General features: G+C 42.5%; 1 protein-coding gene across 3 annotated transcripts in view; it reads left to right on the top strand.

Annotated features, from left to right (window-relative positions):
- Positions 1–15,015, top strand: part of PMEPA1 (prostate transmembrane protein, androgen induced 1) — a 172,814-nt gene that overhangs the window by 75,242 nt on the left and 82,557 nt on the right. Inside the window, exons 3-4 of one of the 3 annotated variants that reach the window (XR_010026429.1) lie at positions 2,852–2,905; positions 2,999–4,595. Coding sequence is in view for 2 of the 3 variants with exons in the window: in XM_063146528.1 (XP_063002598.1) it covers positions 2,852–2,905; positions 2,999–3,550 (606 nt within the window). In the remaining variant the exon portion in view is untranslated. Of the gene's footprint in view, positions 1–2,851; positions 2,906–2,998; positions 4,604–15,015 lie in introns of those variants that run through there. The other 2 variants (XM_063146539.1, XM_063146528.1) reach the window with 2 other exon arrangements.

Below are 15,015 nucleotides of genomic sequence, written 5' to 3'. Positions count from 1 at the left end.
GTGGTTCAGAGGAGAGAGAGGCCAGGAGCCGGGATTACTGGATGATTTGGTGGATTCTGGAAGGCATGTTGGTTTTATCTGATCAGTGCTGGTGGCAGGCGTCTGAAATGTTCTTGAGCAAAAGGTGGATTTGTGAGAGTGCTTGTATGTGTGTGCATATGTTCATGCATGCATGTGGCCCCTGCAACCCTGGCAGACACTCAGTGTGGCCCTGGGGGCCAAAAATGTTGTACACTCCTGCTTTAAACCCAAGATTACTGGATGGTTTTGAGCCTCATTGCTACATTTCACAGCCTCCATTTTAAACAGTCCTTTTATTTCTGAGACAGTCTCCTTTTGAAATCAAAGATAAGTGTGTTGGATTTTCTGGACAACTCAGTTGCATATAAACTGGATTTGATAGTATTGGGGTCATTGCTTCTGCGTGGTTATCTCTTGTACCAGATCTTAGGGATCCCTCCTTAATGTAGTTTTACGACTTTCAGTTTGTGATCTTTTCAAGGGATCACAAACTGAAATAAAGGCAAAATTGGGATGGAGCCAGTTATTGATCAGGGTTAATCAAATGTGGATTAACCTCTTAAATAGTAACTAAGATTCCAAGCTTCTCTTGGATATGAAGAGGAGGAGTTCTTACTTAAAAAACAGCCCATACTAGGAGTTGTACGTTCCCTTCAAAAAAAATTCAGTCCACCAAACAAGACACAGAAATGATGGAGATGAAGGCAATAGAAGGAAATTCCATGTTTATTTCATTTTGGGACCATTCTGAAATGTTTCTAGGCCGCCTTTCGGAACAGGAGCCTCCCAAAACAATAAAATTAACGTAAAAAATGATAAGGTAATAAAATAGCAAACATTCATAAAAACAAACACTAGTATGACACAATGCAATTTAATGTAGGATTGGTTCTGGATCAGGATTGAGAGACAAGTTGAAGGGACACACCAAGCACTTTATATGTGCTTGATCTTGGTCGTGGGTGACTTACATGCTGCAGACCTGAGTCCCTTTTAGGACATCTTGTCAGGAACTGCCAAGCTAACAACACCAGTAGAGTTTCATGATGTGAACATGACTTATAATGATCTTATTGGTTAATCAATAAATTGAAGACTGAAAGATGCAGACATGGAATTGAATTGATTTTCTGCTACAGTGTTTATCTACTTCTACTTTACGTTGCCTAAACTACCTTTAGGGAATGGATAAATCTGTTATGTTTTCCATAAAGCTAGCACGTTTTCCAGAACAACCTCATTCTCTCCCATTTCAACATCAATTTACCAAAAATAATAATAATAAAAAAACCAAAAAAACTCCCATGAAAATATGCATTTTTGTATGCAATTCCCTCAAATATGCACATTGAGTCTGGGTGGCCATGTGCCCTATTTTATTTAGGACTGTCCTCTATTTGAAGTTGCCCATCAAGAGCTAGCATCTGGAGAACAGACTGGACAGGCAAACCCACAGGGCACCCAGCCATAGTGTTTCCCACTATGGACTAAAGATCGTATTTATATTTACATTACAGTAATGATTTCTAAATTTGCATCTATTCATATAAATTGAAATATTATGCAAATCTTTAACCTTTTGGGGGAGTTGTTGTTTTAATGATACTGGTCCACTTTTTGTCATTGCTTAAATGCCCACCCTAACTCCAACATACAGACATGTGTGGCTCGAGCCACTCTGGGGTAATAAAGGTGGTGGGCTGCTGCTGCCACCACCACTTTACCTAGCACTTTAGCGCTGAGCAAAATGCCAAAAATAAGTAAAGTAAAAAACAAAAAAGAGGAAGCCCCGGTGGGCCCTGGCCTTTGCCCCACCATGTCGGGTGCTGGGTCTGGGCTTTTGCACTGTACTGCTGGTCATGTGTGCATTTGAAACAGACAAAAAGATGTGTTTATCCTATAATCTGGCTTGATTAGTATAATGAAGTAGATACAACAGTAGACTGTGGAACTGGAAAGCCCCAGTTCAAATGTTGCCTCAGCCAAAAACATGTGAGGTACTGTTAGGCAAGCTACTCTTCTTAGGGTGACCGTATGGGAAGGAGGACAGGGATCCTGTATCTTTAACAGTTGTATTGAAATAGTTGTATTGAAATTTCAGCAGGTGTCCTTTGTATGCATGCAGCACCTGGTGAAATTCCCTCTTCACCACAACCACTTTTGCATCTGGTCACTGTAGTATAGCTCCTGTAGCTTTAACTGTTGTGATGAAGAGGGAATTTCACCAGGTGCTAAATTTATACAAATTATACCTGCTGAAATTCCCTTTTCATTAAAACTGTTAAAGATACAGGAGCCCTGTCCTCCTTTCCATATGGTCACCCTACTATTCTGACAGCCTCAGACCTTGCCCCCCGACACACACACACACCCCTTAGGAAGTCTATGTCAGTGTGGCAGTGAATTTTTTCTGGGTTTCAGAAACCTGGAGCAGATTTCCTGCCCCACTGACATCAGAACCACCAGCCTCCACTTCACCTTCTAGCTCAGCTTTGTCTAAACTGTCTGGCATTAGGTTTTTAGGGTTTCAGACAAGAGGCATTACTAGCCCTACCTGGAGATGCCGAGGAGTGAACCTGGCCCTTTCTGCATGCAAGGCCTGTGTTCTGCCACTCAGCTACAGCCCTCCCTTGATATGGCGGATGATTATACTGGTCTACCTCATAAGGCTGTTGTAAGGACTATCGAGATAATGCATGAGAAACATTTTAAACATTTGATATGCACTATATAACTATTAACCATTAATACATTTTCCCGGGGAGAGGGGGGAGGAAGTCACTCCAACCAGTAGAATGCTGAAACTTTCCCCTGCTCTTTCCAATTTTAGGAAGGAAGTTTGTGGCCTTCAGAAAGCACAGTGTCAGGAAACGGCGTGACAGAGGTAAGGAGCAGTATCAAAACGCAGTACGAAACACAGCTTCTGGGCTTGCACATGACACATGACAGTCATGCCTTTCCTTTCTCTTCTCTCCAGCAGCAAGTCTACACGCCGAGACCTTCGGACAGATTAACTGTCCCATCCTTCTTGCAGAGGGACCGTTTTAACAGATTCCAACCAACGTATCCTTACATGCAGCACGAAATTGACCTGCCGCCCACCATCTCTCTGTCGGACGGAGAAGAGCCCCCGCCGTACCAGGGGCCCTGCACGCTGCAGCTCCGGGATCCCGAGCAGCAAATGGAACTGAACCGGGAGTCGGTCCGAGCGCCTCCCAATAGAACCATCTTTGACAGTGACCTGATAGATCATTCAATATATGGCGGCCCTTGCCCTCCAAGCAGCAATTCGGGCATCAGCGCCACCTGCTACGGCAGCAACGGCAGGATGGAAGGGCCGCCTCCCACGTACAGCGAGGTCATAGGTCATTTCCCGGGCTCGACGTTTTACCAGCACCAGCAGAACAACAGCGGGATGCCCTCGATACTCGAGGGGAGCAGACTCCACTCTTCATCGCAAATCAATAGCCTGGAGAGCACAATGGCGTGGAACAAAGATAAAGAGAAGCAAAAAGGGCACCCCTTTTAAAAAAAAGAAAGAACGAGCGAAAGAAAGAAAGAAAGAATGGAATAAAACACTCTGCACTTCTTGTCCATGGGTAGGGGGGGGAGATATCGAGCGACGGGGAAGCAGTGTGTACGAAGCGAAACACCCTTCTCCACCTCTGTGTAGTATAAATATTTACATGTTATGTTTGGGTCTGAATGCACAAGCCAACAAAGCTTGCAAAAACATTTCTTTGTTGAGCTCTGTCTAGAAGTTGTTGTGTTTTGTTTTTTTTAAAAAAGAAAAATAAGTAATCTTCAGCAATCCTTTCCCGCACCCCCCTTTCCCTTAGTTTTGTTTCTAGTCGAGCTGCGTGTGTGAATGCTACGACTTTTTTTTTTGTTTATTTCACTTAACTTTAAAGACAAAAATATTTGCACAAAAACGTTTGTTTAAAGATCTGCAATATATATATATAAATATAAATATAAATATATATTAAAAAAAAAGAGAAACTGTATGTGTGTTGGGGAAGCAGGAGTATTTTTATATTAGAAGAGGCCTATTGAGAAAAAAAAACAGTTTTTGTTGTGTTTTTCTGAACTAGAATTAAAAACATGGCAATTTTTGAGAGCCAACTCAAAAAAGCATGTATTACATTGTAAAAAAAAGAAGAGAGAGTAACAAAAAACTTTTAAAAAAACAAGCAGGGGTTTAGAGTTATTTATATAAATGTTGAAATTTTGCACTATTTTTTAATATAAATGTGTAAGTGCTTGTGTGGGTCAAAAACCTTGTCATGTCTACCACAAAACTGTTAAGGGAAAGATGTGGGAAGTGAAGATTAAAAAGAATTATGAGGGAGGGAATTGCGCCTGTAAGACTGAAATCACAGACCAGTAAGGAACATTGTGTAAAGACTGCATCTCGTACATTTTTTTTTTACTCTCCAGAGTCAGATGAATATGTCTCAAACCTGAAGTAGTTCTATGACACCCGACTGCAGGTAGAGTCAGCTACCTGTAATGATACCCAGTTACAAAATTTACATGTACTGCAATTAGTTGTGAAGGGTGCATGTGTGTGTGTACAGAATACCCCTTTTCTTATTTAAAACAACAACAAGGTATTGTATCAAGTTCCCATCTCTCTCTCTCTCTCTCTCTGTGTGTGTGTGTGTGTGTGTTTTTATAAAAGGGGAAAGAGGCTATTTATATACATGTGTGTGCACTCTTCCAAAATGACAAGGTGCCTGTATATTTCATTTTATTCTGTTTTGTACTTGGGGGGGGGTTTCTGTTCCCAGGATCATAACGCAGCACAAGAATCCACTCTTGTACATTCCCTATGAAATCAAAATTTCAGGTGCTTCCAAACAGGGCTCCTAGTGCTACAATCAAAAGGCATTGTGCACGAATTCCATCTTTTCCTCTTTAACTGATTATTTTCTGGTTGGAAAAAAAATACAGAATTTGCTGTGGGAGGAAACAGGAGAGTTACAAATGGAAGACAACGTCATCTTCTTGCGGACCCACAGCCCCCTTTAAAATTCCATGTTTGGGGCAGGGTGATTGTACGATAAAAGCCTTGTCTGGAAGCACCCACAATTTTTCTTGAGTGTGCATTGGTTTTGCCATTTACGGTTAAAGCTCCATCCAATGAGTGTTTTATTGCACACTCGTTACTGGGCACTCACGGAGTTTGCCGTCATCTGCCTCCCGCGCTCCTTCTGCCTCTTCTGGCCTTCCTTTCAAGACAAAAAAAAACCCTCATTAAATCCGATGTATTTTTAAACATGGAATTGCTGCTCTCTGCTGCTGTGTGCAGGAGAAGCAGCACCATTAGAACAGTGGACTCAATGGGCCTCGTGCTCTTTGTGTACTTCTTCTTTTGAAAGAGGAAGTAACTGAGGAATGAAAACACGGGCAGAGAAGCAAAGGTTAGGGAGTGTGTTAACCTCCCATGTGTTGGAGCTTTTACTGGAAGTGTGACGGAAAAGGGTTCCAAAAATTAAAATGTCCCACTTGATCCTGCAAAGAATTAGCATGGTACGTTTTCACATCCAAGGTCTGTCCAGCCCCTGTCCTTTAAGGGAGGGGGCATAGCTCAGTGCTTGGGAGGGCAACTCCCATCACTCCCAGGCCAACATCTGGAGGGGACCAGGATGGGGAAGGTGCTCTGATTGCTTCAGAAGCACACTGGTGTTGTGTTCTTTGTACAGAGCTCTGCCAGGACCAAGCTCCATAACAGGCAAGTGGAATGGCCCCTTCTCTTGCTGCCGTCTTACTTATTTTAGGAGGACCATTAAAGCATAAGCAGTCATTAAAATGCCTTCTTTTTAATGACCGGGTGATGCTTTCTAATTGTCTTCTTCATCGTCGTCTTTTTTAATATCAGGCTAATTCAGTTTAGGTCATAAAAAGCTTCAAGATCCCATAAACCTGACTTATAGCTCAGCCTTTAAACGATGCCCCTGACAAACCTGGTTTGGGGCAACTCCGTTTTCCACACGGCTTTAAAGAAACTTCATAAACGGAAGATGACCAGATAGTGAAGAACAGTGGCCTTAGGTAGGAAAGGCAGAGAGCAGTGGCAAATGCAGTTTCTCCTGTAGGGGCCAGAATAGGTGTTGCCCTGAAATGCCTTCTTTTTCCACAATTACTACATTTGCATCTGACAGGTCCAAATCAGAGGTTACTTTAAATCCCTGTCTATCCCCTACATTTCCCCCCTCCTCCTATTTTTAGTCTAGAGGCTGTCAAGAGAGCCTGATCCAGATTTTAAAAGCTCCCCTACTCCCCACATTAGGGTCCTGATTTTGGTCAGGGGATCCTGCACCTACTCTAGAGTAAACATGAAGAAAGACGTAGCTGTTAGATACAAATTTAAAGTGATGTCTGTTTCGGCCCTGATATTCTGGGACCACAGACCTCTTCCTGCCTCAAGCCAAATGCAGCCCACTAACCATGTATCGCAGCTGGCTAAATGCATCCTTCTTTTTGCAATCCCTGGAAGAAAGAGGAGGTTTATCGAGCCCCAGGCAGAGCAACTATTCATGGCTAGGAGGAGACTACATTTGGCTTGATGGGGCAGAAGTTGGGCAGGCTTGTTTGAGCCTATGAATTGGGGAAGGAAAGCATATGCGGTGCTATTGAACCCATGCTGACAGTCTTGGGATCCAGTGCATCTTTGTGCTTCACCTATACGCTGAAAGAAATGGAGGGCGCTCAACAGGCAACATTTGGTGAATTCCTCCCCTTTCATGACAGCCTCTGGTTGCTAATGGTGTTTTATTTATTCTAGCTAAAGAGGCTGGGGGACATTTTGATGGAACCATGTCAACTTCCGTGATGTGTTAAAGGCTAAAGAGTCATGCTTAATGCTTTTGAAGCACACTTTCCCCCTCTTCTGAAACTTGGCCTTCACTCACACCCGCTACCGTTGCAGAATCCTTCTGGGTCAAAGTTCTGCCCTCTAATCCTCCTTCAAACCAATCAGCTCGCATTGTCTCCTTTAAAGTGTTGTGCCTCTCTCCCTTGTTTCATAAAAGCATTTTGTCTTACAATGCTATTGTTTACATTTTTATATATATATTATAAAGATCTGATCAGTTGCTTTAACCCTTATGGTGAATTTGTATGCGTTTGAGTGAGAGAGAGAGAGAGAAAGAGAGAGAGAGGCATAAATTATGGAGAGAAGAAGGAAAAAAATGTGTATAAGGAAATGAAAACCCTGTTCTCTCTTATCTTGTGCATAGATTTTTAATCTACAGCTAGAAAGGTTGCCAACTCTCCAGAAACAAGCCAGCCTGGCCTGTTCTTCTGTCTTTAATAGTAGCATCATGGGCAGCAGTCAGCAAGTGAAGCTTTCAACAGTATGGGGATATAAACATGATCACGTGCTCTGCATATCATGTCTGCACATACCATGGAGCATAAGTCTATCAATGGTGATGAGACATAATGGCTGCATGGAACCTCCATGGGCCGAGGCACTGTATCTCTGAACACCAGTTGCCTTTACGCCCTTCTTGTGAGCTTCCTGGGAGCATTTAAGTTGGCCACTGTGGGATGCGGACCAAGAAGGACCTGATCTGGTACAGCAGCAGGGTTGCTCTTAAATTTTTTTAATCTGCTGATAAAGGCACAGCTGCAATAGCCAATTGAACAGTTGGCAACTTTTACGGCTATGCAGTTCCACCAGCTGGGAAATGCAAGAGCCCCATCTTGAAGTGAGGAACACTTAGTAGAGGGTGCCATGCCAAGTGACCATTTTTTTCATTTTTTACATGGAGGTGTAATTTTGCTTTCTGCCAGATGCTAACTAGTAAGGTAACATAAATGAAAGATATAAAGGCAATAACTCTTGGTTTTTATGTAACTTTTTATTACTTGAAGAAAAAAAATAAAAGTAAATAAAAACAACAGCAACCCTGGAAACAACCTGATAACTGTTTTAAAGTTCTAACCATTTGGGACACTTATATTAAAGAAGATGATAATGACAACAAAGAGATAAGCTTGAAGTTTTCACCATTTTTAAAGGAAATCTTTGCCTTTTCTTTCCCTCTTTTGGGCCTAGTGATAGGCTCCTGAGCCTTTTTTAAAAAACAGCATAACAACCTCCCTCCATAGCTCGTGGATAATAGCTTTATAATACCTACAATTTGCAGACTTTTTAATGAAGAAAAAAGAACTAAAAGAAATAAATCTAGCATCCTGTGAAAGGTACGAAGTCAATGACTTGATAGAAGCTTTCTTTTTTCTTTTTAATGTATCTTTCCTTTATGTAACAAGTCTATTTAGTGCCTTATTAAGAGAAACAGTAAAACCTCCCTTTTTGACAAAATAAACAGGGGGATAGCCAATCATTACTAGTGAGAGGAACTTCCAGGGCATGGTCACTTTCCTTTTTATAGGTCCCTGGCTTTCGATTTTCTCTAGTTACTCGTTTTTGAATTTTAAGGGGGGGGGGTGTTTAGGGTACCGTTTCTTTAAACCCCTTGACTCTTTTAGACCCAGTTTGATGTGCCTAGCTGCCTAAGGTGCTCCTTCCCTGCCTTTTGCCATCTGTTTTCTGGGACTGTTTGTGAGGTAAGGTTTGTGAGATAACTTGAATACATTTTATGCACATATCCTACTCCACTGTGGTGGATATTGTAATCGAGAATACCAACCAAAAGACAAATTGAAATCTATTTGCTGCCCTCTTGAGCCAAAATGAGTGAATAGTAATGTTTGGGGGGGGGATTATTGTTTGTTGTTGTTATTTCCTTCTTTGTTCTGTGGTTTTACTAGTGTCTTTGTGACACACACACACACACACACACACACACACACACACACTGTTTACCTCAGTGGGATTTGGGTGGAGCATGCATCACATATCTAAAAACCCTGCCATCCTAAGAGAATGGTCACCATGATTGGACGTGGTTAGAAGTCACTGGAGTGCCTTGTATGAAATGGGCCAACCTGGTTGGAGCGCCACAGGGCTGGCGTCAGGGGTCGGCGTGGTTGGGCACCAGCTGAAGCCCACACCTCTGCAGGTGGGCCTCTTGGCCTCGCTGCTTCTCCTTGCTGTCACTGCCTGTACACCTGTCCTCTCCAAGCACACAAGCAACGATGAGATGGAACAGCATGTCCCCACTGGGCTTGTTCTCTTCCTCTGCGTGGTTTTGTGGATTAGGAGGTCAAGTGAATGGGCAGAAGTGACCGTGGTGGGAAACAGAAAGAGGGCCCACTCAGATGGGAGCCCCCTTAGGACGCCTTGCCCAAGCGCCTCTCCTTTCTAAAACAACAACAACCCTACACCTGATACTGGATTGCCAACTTGGTTACTAGGCCTGTTCTTCTGCCTTTAAGAGAAAACTGACGTGCAGCAGTAAAAGAAGGAAGATGCTTTTTCCTGGCCAGGAAATGAAGAGATTGAGAATGCTTCACCTGCCCCATCTCCCTGTGTCAGCTTCTATTAATGGGACAAGAGCAGTGCCAGAAAAAAACAAAAAAGGTGGCACCCCTCCTGGCAAGGCAAAATTGTCAAAATATGTTTTTTTTTTTAGGTTTATTATGGAAGACAAAACTATTTTTTCAGGGGTGTTAAGTCATCTTCCCATGAGAGTGTCTACCTGCTCAAGCCAGGCCTGTTTTGAATGCCATTCATCCCTACAAACCTTTTAGATCAATTTGTGGATTTACTGGTTATCGGGTTACCCACTCCTGTATTGGTTTAAGCACATACCACATTCAATGAGATCTCTCTTAGACGTGATGGTTTTGAAGGAGGTTGATTCGTTGTTCCATTCCAACTGCTTAAACACTAGCAGACAAAGGGTAGGTTACCTTATTTGCCCTTTATTTTCATTAAGAAGCAGGCAGCTGTGCATTTATTCCAAGGCTGTAAGTTGGAACTCTTGGGCCGAAAGCCTCCAACCGCTCAAATATATTCATGACTTCAGTGATGCGAATGAGCCATCACATTGGATCTAACATCGCCGCCTTTTAATCTACCGGGACTCCTGTACGGAAGGCAAGGATGAAGGTGCTACTGAATTTCTGTCTGAAACAGGAGCTGTGCCTGTCAGCCTTATGCTAGTTGTGATGTTGCTGCTGCTCAGGAGCCTTGCTGGGGAGGAAAAAATGGCCACTTTAAGTGAATTGTGCCAATGGGAATACAAGCACTGACCTGGACTAATCAAGGAGCCATTTAGTGTTGTTTTTCTCGTGTAGCTTTTTTCTCCCCTACGTTTGCTGAAGTGTTTGCAACGAGAAAGGTTTTTCCTATCATTGTTTGTTTCATGAAAATGACAAATAATTTTGCAATGAGATCCACAACGCATGTACAGTATGCTGGCCATTTATACAAGACCAATGTCACAGAGGCCAAGTACTGGTAGGTGGCTTTTGAAAGGCATTGTTGATCTCTCTTATCCTTTTCAAGACTGCAAACCTCACTCTCCCAGTCACCTGTTTTTTTCAGAAATTCTGCTAGGAATCTCATTTACATTTATGGTACCCAGGCACGCATTTGGACACGGATGCACAGTGAGTGGCATAGCATCGCAAAGTAATGATCCAGGATTCTCTTCTTTAATGGAAGATCATGGGACCATTCAGCTACAGGCCAACCCTTCATGGATAAAAGTAGACTGAATTACAGACCTTCATTGATAAAAAGCTAATGGAAATGTTTTGCCTCTGACTCAAGGACAGAGGAAATGAGCCCCATGGGGAGACCAAATTTAAAGCAAATTTTAAGGAGACAAAACAAGACCTAGTTTAGCAACCTCCTATACTCAACTGCCTTTTTGCTAGAAGCTTCCAGAATTTGAGTAGCTTTAAAACTGACAAGGGAGTATGAGGAGGGGGAGTCTTTATGTCTTACAATACGGCAAAGGGTGTTCTTCATACCAGCTCCATCAAAAGCATCGTGTACTTGAGTGTGTATATGGATTTGGTAACTATTGCAGGTTTGAGTTGGTTTTAACTATACAAGGTTCCTTTTCATGATTCTTTGCTCTCAACAATTGTAAGCATCGGGTTTAGAAATCAGATCCTTTATTCTCTTACGGATAAGGATTTGATGGTTGGCCATAAGCAGGGAGAAAAACAGTATTGTTCTTAAGAATCTCTTTTTGGTACCTCTGAACCTCTCTAAAAATTGCACTAAAAGCTATATTTAATGGAAAGAAAAAGTCCACCATTTCCCCTCTTTTAAAAGTTGAATAAAAGAAGCCAGATGTGTAGCGTAAGCAAACTACCCAAGAACAGAATTAATTTGTATCCTTTTGTATGATCTGTGCGGCGCTCAGATATATATATATATACACAAATACATTTTTCCCCCATGTACTACGCAAGACTAAAGAGGTTGGGGAGAAAAAAAAGTTTTCCATAAACTGCGCTTTCAACATTTTGCTGTAATATAGAAGCTCATGAAGGACTACATTAAAAGTCCTAATTTGCCTGCCTTATAGTCACATTTCATTGTATTTTAATATTTTCTTCAATTTCCAGTTGCATTGCTTTTGGCTTTGGAGTTTGTTATAGGCAGTCCTGTATCCTGAATTTCTTTTTTGCGTTCAAATTTAAAAAAAACAAAAACAAAAAACCTTATGTAAACAATAGGCAGCACATGCAATGCAGTACTTCTCTCTATTTTGCTGTTTTAGTATGACTATGTACTCTGATGCCAAGTTCCACAACTCTGTTGTAAAATGCTTCTTGTGTAACAGTAACCGATAGTGGCAATGATATGTCATTCTATTCTTAAAAAGCTGCAATACTTAAAACAATAAATTTTACAATACTTTGGATTGCTTGCCTTTACCTTTTTGCTTTGTTGAAACCCAAATGTCTTGGGAATGCAAAGCCCAAATGTATCATGTCTAGGAAATACAATTTTGAAAGAGATAAAATAACCTGTTTTCAATCTTTGCGTATATATTTTTTAAAAGCTGTTACTATTCTTTGTGGGCTAAAATTAACAATGAATGATGGACTGTGTGATTTCCGCCCCACTGCCCCAGTAACCCACTACTTGTATATCTGCGTGCATTGGTGTGTGCACATGCATGTGCAAATGAAGCACTGTTTTCCTTCGAAGAGAGGAAAGGTTCCCAATTTGCTTTATTGCACCAATATATACAATGTGTTGCAATCCTGCCTTTCAGACAAGAGAATCTTTGAAGGTCAGGAATTCTTGAGTTGTGTCAGCGGTGAACTGTTTCAGATTGATTTAATTCCTAAGCACAGGTCACTTGATTCTCTCTCTGTGTGTGTCTCTCTCTCCTGTTTCTCTCCTTTCTGATACTGTGGTCAGCTTACAATGATCACATTAAAATTATGATTGAAAAACTCAACTATTTGTAGGGTTTTCTTCAATGTCCTCTTGGACTTTCCTAAAACAGAAGGCCTGGGCTTTATGTGACATGCCTTTCAGCTTGAATCCATCTTGCGCAGAGTGTGGTTGCTATGAAAAAAGAGAGAGAGAGCGCAAAATCCATATTGGGGATCATTAGGAAAGAAAAACTAAGGCCTTAGCTAAACCTACCTCATAGTCCGTGATGGAGGAGGGAAGATCTTGTGTTGTGATTAATGCGAGAGCCCTCCTCTGTTTACATGTGAGGCACACGACGACCTCAAGAGGAGAGGCATTGTGCCCGCCATTTTAATTTTTTTTTAAAGAAACAGGAGCGTACGAGCGTTTGTACGCTAAAGGTAAGGGTTTTTTTTTTTAAAAAAAAAAAAATACTTTTCCTGCTCCCCCCACCCTACCCCCAATGGGTGCAGTGCTCCTGGCGAGGAATTACGGAGAACTGGGTCAAGCCATGGCAACGGGCCACACGTTTCACGGTCTTGGGCTCAGCCCAGGACCGCAGAAAAAGCGGGCCCAAAGGGGAGGGCTGTATCCCGGGGCAAGGGAGGGATCATCCCTCCCTGATCCTGGGATCCCCTGTGCGTCATGTGGATGCACAGGGATGATCCCAGGGGTCTAGCTAAGGCCTATGCTACCAATATTGTAATGTCTTTATACAAACCTATGGAGCAACCACACTTGTAATATAGTGTTTACAGTTCTGGTCACCACACCTCCAAAAGGGAACATGGATCTGGAAAAAGGTACAGAAGAGAAGCCGTCCAAACAATGGAGCAACTCCCCTGTTACAACAAGTGGGACTTAGAAAAACTTAGAAAAAAACCCAGCTAAGAGGGGGAACATGTCAGAAGTATATAAAATTATGCATGGTTTGGAGAAAATGGATAGGGATCAGAGAAATAGCATTATTTTTCGGATAATGCTAGAACCTGATGTCATCCCATCAAGCCAAATGGTGGAAGATTCATGACAGATGAAAGAAAACACAAATTCACATTGCACATAGCTAAATGATGGAATTCACTAGTATAAAATGTAGCATTGGATTGCTCCAAGAGAGGATTAGATGAATTCATGGAGGCTAAAGCTATCAATGGCTACTAGTCATGATGGCTATGTATTGCCTCCAGATTCAGAGGCAGTATGCCTCTCAATAAGGTGCTATTTCACTCATGACCAGAGACCCATTGGGGACTCTGGTTGGCCACAGTGTGAACAGAATGCTGGACTAGATAGGCCCTTGCTTTGATCCAGCATGATCCTTCTTATGGTTAGGGTGGCCACTTATTTCACCAACTAAAGAGAAAATGCATCTACAAAAATGAGGACATCGATTTGAGTAAAACTTGCATATGCTAATTAATATGAATAAATGCAAAGTTTGAAATATTACAAGAAAGAGAAATACAGTCCATCTCACAGTTGTGGGAAAGACTGTTCAGAGGCTAAGTCTTGGTGGGCAACTTCACGGGCCCTACTCTCCTTTCTTCTTGACTTGGACTGGATAACCCTTCAAATAGAAAACTGTCCTCTGTGAAGTAGGACACCTGGCCACTCTATGGTGTCTCGGGTCTTTGTAATATTGGTTTTATTTACAATTATATTAGCAGAACACAGCGGAAGAAATTTGTCTCCTGCAGCTGGTACAAAAACAGCCAAAGCTTCATCCAATTCCCAACGAGCCCCCCAAGTTCTTTCCTTTCTCAACCCAAGCTGCAAAATGTGGTCCACACTGAAGCTCCTTTAGGCCATGGGCCAGGCAGTCTTCGATCTGTTGTTGCATCTTGGCTTCAATGTCAGGATGGTTGCCGACTGTTGACTTTGAAAATAATGATCAAGGGTGGAGCTTCCCAAACCTGGGAGGTTTAGTGGCAGAATCTGAAATGAGAAAATCCTAGATGTGGTGTCAACCGTATGAACATGAGAAGAACCCTGTTGGATCAGACCAAAGGTTCAAGCTAGCTAGAGATGTCACACACACACATACACATGCGCTTTGCCTGCTGCATTAATTTTCGCACAGTGCGCAAATGGCCTCTCAAAATTCTCCACCCTTTTTGTGGGCAGAGGCGTGGGACAATTTCATCAGATTACTCCAGGGGAGGAGAAACTTTAAACAGTTGTTCACAGATAGGGCTCAACATTGGCAGGGGTTGTAGCACAGCTTCTTTCCAGGTGTGGGGTGTGCTGCCACTGCAAGTATCAACAGCACCAACGGTGTTGGCAGGCTGTCCCCCATTTTGCGTCCACCCCAATGCATGTGGGGGCAGGGTTTCAGGGAAGAGATGGAGCTACTGCTGAGCCAAAACCTGTCCTCTGGTTTCCTGGAAGTTTTATTCCCCCATGAAAGACGCTTCCATTGTTCTGTCTTATTCTCCAGGTGTTTTATCATGCATTTTTCTGGTGTTTTTGAGCTCACCTAATCACTGAGAGGTGGCCAAGGGTGTGTGTTTTCTATTTTACATCTTTCCCATAGGTGTGTGGGAAAGTCCTGAGGCACACCCTAACGTCTCAAGCAATAAGCGCCAAATTGAGGGAGCCATTGAGTAGGGACCCAGAGGGGGTGCCAGACACGACAGGAACGGTCCTCCAGCTGCCTGCTAGCTGCTCCACCACTGTACCAAACAGTG

This window comes from Elgaria multicarinata, chromosome 1 (assembly GCF_023053635.1).
Source record: "Elgaria multicarinata webbii isolate HBS135686 ecotype San Diego chromosome 1, rElgMul1.1.pri, whole genome shotgun sequence".
NCBI classification, from domain to species: domain Eukaryota; kingdom Metazoa; phylum Chordata; class Lepidosauria; order Squamata; family Anguidae; genus Elgaria; species Elgaria multicarinata.
Note: the sequence above shows the minus strand (reverse complement) of the source record. Positions and strands in the feature narration are given on the sequence as shown.